Source organism: Pinus tabuliformis, chromosome J (assembly GCF_031772625.1).
Source record: "Pinus tabuliformis cultivar Carrire ecotype Pingquan chromosome J, CPIR1, whole genome shotgun sequence".
Taxonomy (NCBI): Eukaryota; Viridiplantae; Streptophyta; class Pinopsida; order Pinales; family Pinaceae; genus Pinus; species Pinus tabuliformis.
In genome coordinates, this window is record NC_142295.1 from 924,357,338 (window position 1) to 924,370,721 (window position 13,384).

The 13,384-nt window shown below is 45.1% G+C and overlaps 1 protein-coding gene across 1 annotated transcript; it reads left to right on the top strand.

Annotated features, from left to right (window-relative positions):
* Positions 1–345: 345 nt before the first annotated feature.
* On the top strand, positions 346–12,926 carry LOC149229784 (uncharacterized). The gene is made up of 3 exons (XM_089381132.1): positions 346–959; positions 1,225–1,448; positions 12,748–12,926. Exons 1-3 carry the CDS (start codon positions 346–348, stop codon positions 12,924–12,926), a joined length of 1,017 nt encoding a protein of 338 aa, XP_089237258.1.
* Positions 12,927–13,384: the final 458 nt, after the last annotated feature.

The window sequence follows — 13,384 nt, forward strand, 5'->3', positions numbered from 1 at the left end:
TAATATATAATACAATAGTCATATAATGAATATAAATATACACTGGTTAGGTTGGTCATAAGAGTGGTAGTTGACTTAGTTAACATGATATTTTATTAATATTATGGAAGTTAACATAAGAGTGGAAGTTGACTTAGTTAATTTATTAATAAAATATTGTATATTAACATAATATTTATTAATATTCTATTATTAATATATAATACAATAGTCATATAAGGAATATAAATATACACTGGTTAGGTTGGGCATAAGAGTGGAAGTTGACTTAGTTAACATTGCCGAGCTTGCCTTTTACTCTCGGGAGCTCGAGTAACGCTACATTAGATTGTGATCAATAGACTGATGGCGGAGCTTCCAGTGTTTCGAAAAGAGTGGGTTGTACAAATTAAAGAGATGCTTAATACAGATGATGAGAATTCTCTACCAAAGCTGTTCAAGTTTCTGCGCGTGGCGACGTTTCTGCTGAACGAGAAACCAGTGGCATATATCCCTCAGTACCTCCCCCTTGGTCCTCTCCACCATTGGAGACTGGAGAAAATTTATATGGACTCCGCTTCTGTGAGAGGTAGGCTTTCAAAGGCAGACACATACAAATGCAGCTGTGTGGCTAAATTATCGAAGAAGCTGCGTAACTGTGGTAAGAGCTTCTACAACATAGTTGAAATGATCGAACAGATGATGCCTGAGATTGCTGGTTTCTATGACTGGCCAATTAGTACTAGTAAAGAAGACGACTATTCTAAGAACTTCGCTCTTATGATGGCTGTAGATTCATCGTTTCTCTTACGTTTCTTAGTTAACCTCTTCAGATTTCATCATTTGTCACAGCCCGCGGGGGCCAATAATGACAGCAATCCCAACAATCCCAGGTTAGAGGATGACGTTGTCAGATTATGTAGTACGCTTCGATTTTCTTTCGTGTGCGATATTATGAAGCTGGAGAATCAGATCCCAATGTATGTCATGAAAGGAGTTTTTGAGAAGTTAAAAGAAACCCTAATAATTGATAAAGGCCATCAAGAAACCCTAATAACTGATAGAGGCCATCAATATTTCAATTTATTGTTGCAGAAGATGTGCAAGGAGTTCTCTCCTTTCCGGATACCAGAGATCGGTGAAGCTGAGCATAAACAAATGAATGAGATTGATGATGAACCACATTTGCTAGGTTGTATGCACTCATTTGTTCATCCATTTATGCAAATGAATGCTTGTGGGCAGGCCCGGAAGCCAAATCGGACTCTATGGCAAGGATGGAGTTGTTTTTCGAAAAACTTCTTATGAGGCTCTGTCGTCGTTTTCTCACTACAAATCCAAACATCGAACGTCAGATTCTGAGCGCGGGCAGTTGGACAGAGCTGGGATTAAATTGAAGTCGTTCTCAAACATGGCCGATAAGATCCGAGTAGAGATGGAAGACTGCTCGGGCACGCTCTGTTGGAGAGGTAAATCCCCTCTGCGGACAGAGGCGATCCCACTAGCCCAAAATGGGTCTAGGAACAATCAATTCACGCTACCAAGCAAGTTCCTAGTTGCAAATTGAAAGTGGATTATGAGAACCAACCTGGAGTCCAACGCTAGTGTCGTAGAAGAGTTGATACTCCCGTTCTCCGCCAGGTCACAATCCTCACGATCTCCGCGAATGGATACCTGCACATGCAAAGAACGAAGTGAATACAATCATAAAATCCACTAAATACAACTATATATCAGTCAGAAAAGATATAGATCAAACATGAACAATAAGATCGGAACCATAATGATAGTCATTTATTAATGAATAATCAACAGAGAAAAATACAATCAAAGTTTTGACGTTGAATCTCTCCTCTGGCTGGGCGAGCAGCTACAAATGTCTTGCAATAGACCTTCCTCTCTCTTTGATTATGAAAACACAGCTCAGACTTCCGGCAGCATAACCTCCCTATGCTCCAAGACTCTTACTATCACTCAAGACAAGTGTTATCACTACTAGCATTATCACCACTACTCAAAAAACTAGCTTGTCAAATGCATGAGGACAGACTTTTATAGATGGAGAAGGGGAGGAAGATACAATGCATCAAGACACTCATTATGGATTGGCATTATCTCCAAAAAGTCACTGTGGATAGATGTAAGGGATAGATGATGACTCTCGACATCTAGAAGATGAGCTTTATCCTCAAAAGACTTCATGACTTGAAGGGAAAAAAAATCTGGGCGCGCGTTTGTTAAAAATCTTTTCCAAACTTGGTTGGCGCGGGTGTTACTCTGAGACAGAGCGCCAATGATCGCGCCCTCTTTTGAGGATCTCCCTCATTGGCGCAAGTAGTACACTGTGGACCCGCGCTAATGGAAAAAGGGCACTTTTCAGGGATATTTTGCAGGATGTGTCTTCAGGGCACATGAAGTCCATACTTAGGGGAACATGATGCAAGTGTTTTTAAGTTATGTCACTACTCACAGGTCCCGGAATGAGTCCTCCAAAGTACGGGAAAGGGGTAACAGGGACGGTGACCAATGGTGACAAATTACTGTGTAACAGATGCCCCCTAAAGCATGAGGCCCGAGAGAGAGAGGGGTGAAATGCTTTACAAGAACACGTGTAGCTGCTGCCGAGAATCTGCATCGAGAGATACAACTGATAGCTCAAGTACATGATATATGTGGTATGGTCGCAGCCATCCATAAGAGAGTACATAATAATCTAGATCCATAGTATGGGCGCAGCCATCTGGTTAGGATTAATGAATCGACTTAGGTATGGTCGCAGCCATCCAGTGAATGAGTCATGTAACAAGAATCACGCCTGGATTACAACAGACAAAATCCAGGGTCTTGCGCTGCATCTCGACCCGAACAAAAGTACAAGTTCAAGCATGTGAATATATGAGCTGAAGTCGAACATGCATGAACATTGTCTGATTACCAGTCAATAATGAAAACTGTTAACAGACACGAGAGGTACCACCAATAATGACAATGGCCCTCAAGGTACTATAGGTACAATCTACGGCGTGCGAATTAGTGATCTGGCGTCGAACACCCGTAGAATCATTCGATCGGAGGCCAATGATGAAAACCTCACGTCGAACACGAAGAACCTGCCATTGAGGCATGCAGGCTCCAAGGCACCAAAAGGGAGTCCCTAGATCAGCTTCCTGGATAATGAGCTGAAGTCGACAGGAAGTGACCTTGATCGAAGGTGGGCCATAATGTTTCTCACATCATCGACACGAGACAGAGAGATAATGTTGTGAATCATGATTATGTGAGCTATCAAAGGAAGGTTGTTTTTCTGCAGAGGTCAACTTCTCTTGAACATATCAGCGGCACGATAGTGGAATTGGCAGTATTTGACATCAATGGATTAGAGGTCATGGTGACGAGGCAATGAGCAGATGAGAGGTCAAACAGGATTATCCAAATCCACGGAGGCAAGCGAAAAATGAGATGAGATATCCCCACCCAGAAACGAAAGCAGACAAGTGCCATGTTCAAGAGCGACATACTGCCGACACGACAATAATTATGGTTCCATTTTCCCCCGCCATTTCTGGCAAGTACCCCAATTATTTTTAACAAGCTTGATGGGGATAGCATATGCTTGTGGTGCGTCATTTCGACAGAATCCGATGTCATCAGGTTTTAACGAGTCTGACAAAGGAAGAACTCGACGTCTTTTCATGTTTAGAGAGTTTGAAATGACAGCAGAAAAGGAAACTCCAAGGGTGTCCTTTTTCATAAAGTTGTGTCTCTCGAGCCCGAAAAAGTATAAAACAATGCTCGAAAGAACCGCCCGACCATTACGATCGAGGAGTACTTTTCATAAATAGTGATTTCGACCTGAAAAAGTAAAAAAGCGATCAAAACCACGTCATTTCGTAACCATTAACGAGTCTGAAACGACAAAAACCCAGTAATCCTTTTATGTTTTAACGGTCAAGAAAAAGAACTTAAAACGACCGCCTCTTATTAACGTTTAACGAGTCAAGAGGAGTAACTTGGCAACCTTTTCGTCTTTAAACGGTCAGAAAAGAGCTGAAAGCGGACCTCAAAGTAATCTTTTCATATGTTTTACCGAGCTTGAAAAAGTAGAAAAAAGGAGCTCGTTTTGTTGCTTGAGTTGCACCAACACCTGTCATCATACCAAAAACAGTGTAAAACCCATTTTGATATAAATATATTCAAAAATACCCAAAAAAATAATATTTTTAATGTTTTTTAGGGCAAAAAATGCTATAAAATAGTGAAATAGTAAAAACAAATTCACTTTTTACTTTTCACCTTGTGAGTTTACCATTGGAGGGTTTTGGGTGCAAACTTCAACCGTCGATTGTGATCAATCCAGGAAAGCAATTGAGCCGCCGTCTGGAGCAGGTAAGAGGTCTTGTCCTTAGCTTCATTTTCGTTCCATTTTTTCAGTTTTTCATCCACAGACGGATCCCCTGCAGGAGGATTTGAAAAATTTAGGGTTGCGCCATTGGCGCGGGTTTCCCACTCGGGACCGTGCCAATGGGATTATTTTCCAAAAGGGGGCGCGACATTGGCGCGACTGTTTTGAAAACAGTCGCGCCAACCGCGCAACCTAATTTTCCCGTGGATTTAACCGTTAATTTTGCAATTTTCCTTGAATTATGGTTTCACCAGTGATCTAATGATGGTATTTTCGACTTTATGGTTGCAGGGATTCGTCAAAATGGTTGTAGAATGGAGAGAAAGAGAGCATGATGCTATAGATGCTATGGCACTAGAGGATGAAGCCTGCATGGATGCTTTGAGGGACTACGGCTTAAAGAAGTTTTTCCTCACCTCCTATTTGCGTGCACAACCGGAGCTACTACGATTTATCGTGGATGCTTGGGACATAGAGGATCAGGTATTCTGCTTGAGAGATCAGACATTGGAGCTGGATGTTTCCGATGTCTATTTTATCACTGGGTTATCGCGGAGAGGTGCACGACCCGTTTTGACTGGAAGTAGGCCTTCCGGGGAAAAGATGGGGGAGGTGATGGAACGGGTTTGTCCGGGGGCACAGTTTGGATCGAACAGTGCCAAGGTAGATATCGTCACAGTTCCAGACCTAGTGTTGCGGGTGATACTATTCACTATCACATGGACGGCCAGGGTACAGGCGCCCCACGAGGCCAGCAAGAATCATTTACTGCTGGCATCCGAGTGTCTTAACCCTACTCTGTTTGATTGGGCCACAGCTATGACCCTTAACATCAAGAGACAGCTTACGAAGTGTAAGCGTGGGGGCAACAAACAGTTCGGGTATGGATCCATTGTGGTATCCTTCTTCTTGGAGCAACTACCGATTTTCCGGATTCAGGGAGGTATAGTGGCAGATCCAGTGCCACGGGAACCGAGGTTGACTTGATGGGCAGCACTCATGCCCAGAGGAGGAGGGGGCCAGCAGATGGCCTCAAGGCACGAGTTCTTCATATGGCTTCGTCACCAGATGATCGTTATAGAGGATTGGCCCTATGCGGGCACCGATTTTACTGGAGATCCAGATCTCCCCTTGCATGTGGGAGAAGACTGGGATGAGGAGCTTGGTAAGAACTCTTTGTGTTTTTGATTTTTTTTTATGTAATTTTTTTTGTAATACATGCATGTCTCTGACAACAGCTATATATATGTATGTAGATGTTGGTGCAGAGCGACCAACTGGTCTGTCTCATATAGCACGGAGGGTACAACCCGCAGCCAACCCTCAGGCAAAGGGTGGTGTGGGTGAAGAGCTAGTACAGAACCTTGAGGGACTCACTCGAGGGATTCCAGACTATGCCAGGTTGGCGGATGTGCCCTTCGCGTACCAGAGGCACACAGTGGGAGTACCAACTCACGTCCACCGTCTGCTGAGACGTTTGGTGCGAGCGGTGACACACTATCATGAGCATCACCGTGATTAGACGCCTAGGTTTCATTTTTGCATATTTTTGAGAGACATGTTGTCTCCGGCCATATGAGATGAACATGTATTATTTTTTGGACTATGTAATGCGCCGTGTTATTTTTTGGACTATGTAACGCGCACGGCGCAAACATTATGACACACACGTATATATATACATATGCCTATGGTTTATTATTGTGCTTTCATGTGCTTGCTTGTATAATGTTTTGATTACAAATTACGCAAATGTCTATCTAATACATGATTAGCCAATGCATCAGATAATGTGTTTAATTGTCGTGGAATATGCTGATATGTGATAAAATCAAAGTTCCTTTCTAACAATCTCACACGTAAATACAACCTTAGAATGCGATGGTCTCTGACGGAATATTGCCCGTTGAGCTGGTGGACGACAAGTTGAGAGTCCAGGTTCACTACCAATGCACGAATGCCGAGATTAATTACTTCAGCAAGTAGCTCGATTACAGCACAATATTCGGCGACATTGTTAGTGGTGCGACCCAAACACACACCTTGAAAATCTATCAGCTAGCCATGAGGATCATAGATCACCCACGCCGCAGAGGACAAGTTGCGAGTACTGCGGCAGGCACCATCAGCGAAACCAACATAAGGTGCATCAGACATCTGCACAAGAAGCGAAAGACACAATAAGTGGCAGTTACGCCTTTAAAAACTGACACACACAACACACTTGCTAGAGTACATGTATGTACAAAATAAAATGTACAAGCATCATGCATAGTACTTTTTCAAATACAACCCGTTTCGGGGCTTCCCGAGAGGGTTCCCTTCATAATCAATTAGCTCGTAGGCCCCTTTTTGCAAAACTTTCTTGACAATGTAAGGGCCTAGCCACATGGGCTCGAGCTTTCCTGCTCCTAGCTTATCCTTTGCCTGATCATATAGCAGGACTAAATCTCCCTCAACAAAAGAACGTGGATGTATAGTCTGATCGAAGTGAGTCTTGACTCGCTTCTTTTGTGTTTCGATGGCCAAAGAGGTCAGGCGACGGGTCTCATCTAGCCGTTCCAGGTAAAGAAGGCGTTCTTCTAATGGAGTAGTGTTGGGAAGTAGCTCAACAACCAATTTTAATGAAGGGATTTCACATTCGATTGGAAGGGTAGCCTCTAGTCCATAAACTAGTTGAAATGGAGTGAAACTAGTGGCATCCTTCATGGAGGTTCGGTAGGCCCACAAGGCAGGGAACAACATCAAATGCCAGTTACACTTATGTATGCCAACGGTACGCTGAAGCATTGTAACCAAAATCTTATTAATAGCTTCAACTTGGCCATTGGACTGAGGGTAGTATGGAGTCGAACTATCGTGTCGTAAGCCTAGCTGGGTTGTTAGTTCCGTCATCATGTGATTACGGAAATGCTTCTCGTGATCAATGACGATGGCTTGAGGGACGCCGAATCGTGAGATAACATGGTTGAATAAAAATTGCGCCGCTGTGTGACCGTCTTAAGTTAATGTAGGCATCGCCTCGGCCCATTTAGTAAAGTAATCGACGGCAACGATAATAAACCCATGCCCCCCGGCCGAGCGAGGGTTACAGGTCATATAATCAATGCCCCATTTGGCAAAAGGGCCAATGGTGACAATAGAGTGCAATGGAGCAGGAGGCGCTCGCATCTTCCGCTGGTATATCTGGCACTCATGACAAGAGCGGACGGCAAGAATGCAATCCTTAAAGATAGAGGGCCAAAAGTAGCCAGCACGGAGGATTTTTTGGGCAGTAGCATATCCGGACATGTGACCACCACAGGCACCAAAGTGGCAGTCATTCAAGACACGCTCAACTTCCTCGAGAGTTAGACAACGGTGGAGAACAGAGTCGGCGCCGAGGCGGTATAGTGTGTCCCTAATGATACGGTATGGTTGAGACTGATGACGAATCCTTCGCCGAGCGTCTTTGGACACGCAAGGGCAAAAGGAGGACGTCTGCAGATATATAATGATATCCCCGTACCAGGGGTCGAGGGTGCTGATGAGAAATAAAGTCTCATCCGGAATTTGATCCTCTGTATGAGAGGGCGGGGAAGAAGATGCCAAAGAGCACAGTAACTCAGCAAATACAAGGGATTTCTTGGACTTGGCAGTGGTAAATTCCAAGTCGAACTCTTGGAGGATAACAATCCACTTTGAGTACTTGCCCCCCAGTAACTGGCGTGACAAAATCTATGTCATGGGGTTGCAATCAGAAATCACGGTAGTAGTGCGCAGTAAAATATAATGACCGAAACGTTGGACAGCAGAAACGACGGCCAAAGCCAACTTCTCGACATAAGCATAGCGAGTTTCCGTATCTAAAAGATTGCGGCTGAGATAATATATAACATGCTCAGTGGCATCATCGTCAGCTTGAACAAGGACCATGCCGATAGTGGTGTCGGCGGCGGCCAAATACAGAGTGTAGTCACGATGATAGTTCGGAGGACGGAGCAATGGAGCAGAAACAAGGAGACTCTTGAGACGCTCAAAAGATTCCTGAGCGATGGTATCCCAATGAAAAGGGACATCTCGCTTTAGTAATCGTGTGAAACCTTTGGCCACCTCGACATAGTTTGGAATGAAACGTCGTAGAAAATTTGCTTTACCCTGCAAGCTTTGCAATTGCTGTAAAGAAGCAGGGGGAGGAAGATTCACTATAGCTTTGACTTTAAGGGGATCCAAACGGATGCCCTCTCGGGAGACGACAAACCCGAGAAGTCGGCCGGATTCAACGCAGAAGACACATTTGTGAGGATTAAGTCGGATTCGGTAGTATCGACAGCGAAGAAAGATCTCGCGAAGGTGAGTAGGGTGGTCCTGACGTTTGGCTGAATGAGCTGGAAGATCATCCAGGTATGGCTGTACAATGTGTCGAATGTCATGAAAAGCATAGGACATTGCACGTTGGAAGGTAGCACCGGCATTTTTGAGACCGAAAGGGAGCTTCTTATAGGCAAAAGTGCCCCATGGACAGATAAAGGCGGTTTTGTGTTGATCAGCGGGAGCAATATTGATCTGGTTATATCCAGAAAAACCGTCCATAAAAGAGTACATTTCACTTCCGGCACACTCGTCAATAATTTGATCAATGAATGGTGTGGGAAAATTATCTTTAGGACAGGCCCGATTTATATCACGATAATCGACACAAACACGGATTGTACCCTGTTTTTTATTCACAGGTACGATATTGGAAACCCAATCTGTGAGCGGGATAGGATAAATAAAACCAGCTTTAAGAAGCTTCTCTACTTCGGCCTTAATAGCTGCAGCCTTTCGAGGGTGTACAGGGCGTAAACGTTGACGAACAGGCTTAGCACCTGGGTACATGATTATCTCATGCACCACTATGCTAGGATCAATGCCGGGCATTTCTTCATAGGACCATGAAAAGACGTCACGAAATTCGCGAAAAATATTGGAATAAAGTTGAATCTCCTCTGGAGTACAAGTGACTCCAATGTGAAGATGTTCGACAATCCCTGGTTTCACAGAGATGTTGATGGGCTGGGTTTGCGTAATGTTTGCCATATTTCCTTCAGAGGACACTTGATAAACTTGGATAGGTGTTTGAAGGATTTGAAATGGGAGACAAGGAGCAAACCGCTCAAGGAAAGTCAGGATACCCTGATGGGCAGGGAGAAACGAGGAACGATGGTGAAAATCATGCCAAGGAAGTTCCTCGAGAGACATAGTCTCAATAATGGCTTCGTCGGAAGGGAATGTTTCTTTTAAAGGATCCGAAGAAGTCTCATCTACAAGCCCTGAGGATGGAGCGAACGAGTGGAGAACCTTGCTCGAAGGAGCAAGTTCAGAAGAGGGAGCCGATGCAGCAATGATTTCAACATAGTTGAGCTCGGCAGGACTCAACGGCATCTGGTCGCCCCAAGAATCTACTTGGTCGGGGGGAGGGATGATCCACGGATCAGAACAAGTAGTAATCATATTGACAGAAGCGACGTTAGGAGGTGGGAGCGGAAAGACACCCATAAGGGCGGGATCTTTGAAAAGTCCAGCTCCCAGACTCTCGGATGATTTTGAGGTATGCTCCACAAAAGGGATATTGCCTTCAGAAGAGGAAGCGAAGAATGATAGCTGGTCTACGGTAACAATCTTCCCTTGATGAGGGAAACGGATAATACGGAACAAAGATGAAGCTACCGCTTTCATCGCGTATATCCAGCTACGTTCGAGAAGGAGGTTGTAGGTAAGAGTAGCATCAACAACTTCAACTTCCATTTCCACCGTCTTCCCTTCCAAAGAGATGGGCAAACGTTGGAGTATACCATAAGGACGGGATGCTCTTCCATCAAAAGCTTCTAAGGTTGTGGGAGACTGGCTCAGCGTAGGAGATCCAATAGCTTTCCAACAGGCAACAGACATGATGCAAGTAGAAGCACCTTCGTCAATGACTGTTCGATGAATCGTTTTGGAATCAATAATAACCTATATAAGGAATGTAATTTGGGGAGGCAGTCTTTGCGTATGGCATTCTAAGTCAAAAGTAATTAGATCCGAGTTGGCCAGGTCTATGCCACCGATAGCGGATAGCAAGGACTTCCTCTGATAAGGGCAGCTCTGGAGAACTTCTAAAGCAGACATAGCCGATGGATTCTGAGCTAAGTCCTCAACGATATTGTAGTGTTGTGCAGCACGGACATTTGGGTTGTAAGAAGATTTCCGAAGTACTCCTTTTGGAGGGGGTCGAATAGGCATCTCAGTACTAGGTCTCTCGATGTGGAGTGGGCCTGAACTGAACGGAGGAGCACTGGAGGGGACCTCGGGCTCTTTCCCGGCAGATGACGGATAATCTTTTGTTCGAGTACTGATATTGACAGGTATCGTTCCAGCCATAAACACTTGAGAACCAAAGGAAGAGGGAGGCTGAGAGGGGTCAGCCACCATTTGAGTTTTTTGAGTTTGTTGTGAGGGAAAGGGTTCTTTGAGCACCGCAGGAGTCTCGGGAGTGCCTTTCAACAAACGACTAACTTCGGACCGCCTAGGGCAGTCTTTGGTATAGTGATCTTCATCACAGATAAGACAAGGATACTTGAGTTTGTGCTTGGAACCTTCCTCAGACGGAGGTTTAGGGGAGTCCTGTTTAGGTTGATCTGGCTTATTCTTCACTTTCCCTTTCTTCTTTCCTTTCGAGGCTTTGTCTGTCGTGGTGGACTGGATGGCATTGACCTTGGAAGTAATATTCGAAGTGGGTGTTACCTGAGAAGTATGTTCATTTGAAGCATTTGATTTTTTCTTCCCAGGGTTCGCGGAATTTTTCTTCGAGGATGAATTAACAGAACCAATAATACCATCAACAGTTGGTGTTGGCGGGGCTTTGGATGTTCCCGGTCTCGGGGCATCAGGCAGATAATCATACAATGTACCTGACTGGGAATAAACCAAGTCAAGGTACTGAGCGCGCGCGATAGCTTGCTCTTCAGTGACACATGCCCCCATGGCAATGTCCCGAGCTATTGGAGGAACAAACGAGGTCGTAAACCAATCAGTAAGAAGTTGGTCGGGAATCCAAAATTTGATCATACGTCTACGCCGTCTCCATTCATGGATATGAGCAGAGATATGCGTAGCCGTTGTCTGTCTTAAGGATGTCAGGAGGTGTGTACCCGTTTCATATCGAATAGGCAACTGAAAATGAGTGAGAAACGCCATAGGCAACGAGTTTAAATCCTGAAAGGATCTGCGATTGAGCTCAATATACCACTTAGCGGTAGAGCCAGTGAGAGTCCTTTGAAAAAGATGAAGTCGAATTGAATCATCAAGCCATGAATTGGATGAACCCTAGAGGTGATAAGTCATGACATGAGCTTGTGGATCCTCATTAGCTTTACCATCAAATTTTGGACAGTCACCGAGAATTTTCGTTGGAACCGGAGGCCAATATGGATTATGGAGAATAGGATCATTGGTCAATTTGGACACATCCGGTAACTCTAAAGTCACTAAGAAAGGTAACTGAGGGTTGACGGACATCTGGGGTTGCTTGTGGGATGGAGCACCAGGGTTCCAACCAACTGGCGGTTGCCCCCATGGGCTTGGTCCAGGCGGATTTGGCCCCATAGGGTTTTGTCCGTAGGGATTTGGATTCTGCCCCCCAGCGTTCCATGGATTACCAACCGGCCCTGCAGGAGCACCATATGGTTGCGGATAATTCTGATAAGGGTTCGCCTGCAGTTGTTGATAATTTTGATATGGGGAAAACAAAGGTTGCCCTTGAGGTTGCTGGTAACCATATGGTGGCTAGACTCCAAGCTGAGTTTGAGAAACAGGCTGAGTTTGATAGACTGGTTGGGATTGAACTCCAACTTGCATTGGAAGACCAGATGGGGTTTGGGGTCCAGCTTGGGGCAAAAATCCGGGTTGAACAATGCCAAAAGGATGTCCTGTAGGTTGGGCTATCTGGCCAGAAGGAGGACCTTGTTGATATTGAAGTTGGCCTACCTGCCCAGAAGGTTGTACCTGCTGGGAATGGAGTTGTTGTTGCACAGCTGAAGGTTGTCCTAACGAACCAGATGGCCGAGTGGGCTGGGCAGTTGGTTGGCCTAATTGGGTTTGAGGCTGACCAACCTGCCCAGAAGGTTAAACTGGACAGTAGTAGGTGGTTGAGCAGCTTGTCCAGATATTGGACCATACTGGACATTGGGTTGGTTTGGGTTAACAAATGATTGACCAATTTGTCCAGTAGGATAACCTTGCTGGATACCAGGTTGGGCTTGTTGAACAGAAGATTGACCTGAGTTACCAGAAGGTTGAGCATAAGAAGTGAAAAACGGACCACCAGAGGCAAAAGGGTTTCCTTGAAAGGATTGTCCTTGTAGGTCTTGATGAGGTGGTCTTTGAGATTGCGCAGACGCTACCTGGCCCCCATGAAAAGAGGTGGAGCCCCAATCAATTGACAGCGGAACTGAAATCTCAACAATCGGTTGAGACGGCAAAGGCCCACCAAGATGTGGTACATACTGATCGTATGGGCCCTCAGGTGGGACGTTTGATGTAGGATCGAAGACTCCGAATAAAGAAGCCGAAGGACGACTAAAAATAGGAGTCGAAGAAGCCACACATACCGTTGGAGCGGTTGTGATTGAGGTGACAGACGTACTGTGACTTTGCGGAGTAAAAGGGTCCATGGTGGGAAAATCGAGTTGTGACCAAATAGAACCCGTGAAAGGAGTTCCAGAGGGCATAGCATCCCTTAATGCTTTATAGCCTGGAGGTAGGTTCCCAGTAGTAGGAATGCTACTAACAAGTGTAGGTTCCGTTGCGGTGGGAATTTCACCGCTCGTCGCAACGGATTCATCAGTCGAAGTAGGGGATATGTCCTCCATGTCGGAAGAAGCTGGTGGGGCTGGAACACGAGGAGAAGTGTATTCCCAAACAGGGTTCCAATGAAACTCGTAAGTCTCGTCGCCTGGATCACGAGAACTAATCGGTTGTATACTCGGAACAACAGAAAGA

Excerpts from the sequence above, each read along its gene's own strand:
- LOC149229784 (XM_089381132.1), top strand. The coding sequence starts at position 346 with ATGGCGGAGCTTCCAGTGTTTCGAAAAGAGTGGGTTGTACAAATTAAA. Across the intron at positions 960-1,224 it reads CTGGAGAATCAGATCCCAAT|GCCCGGAAGCCAAATCGGAC; the intron begins GTATGTCATGAA and ends GCTTGTGGGCAG. Across the intron at positions 1,449-12,747 it reads GGGCACGCTCTGTTGGAGAG|GTCTTGATGAGGTGGTCTTT; the intron begins GTAAATCCCCTC and ends TTGTCCTTGTAG.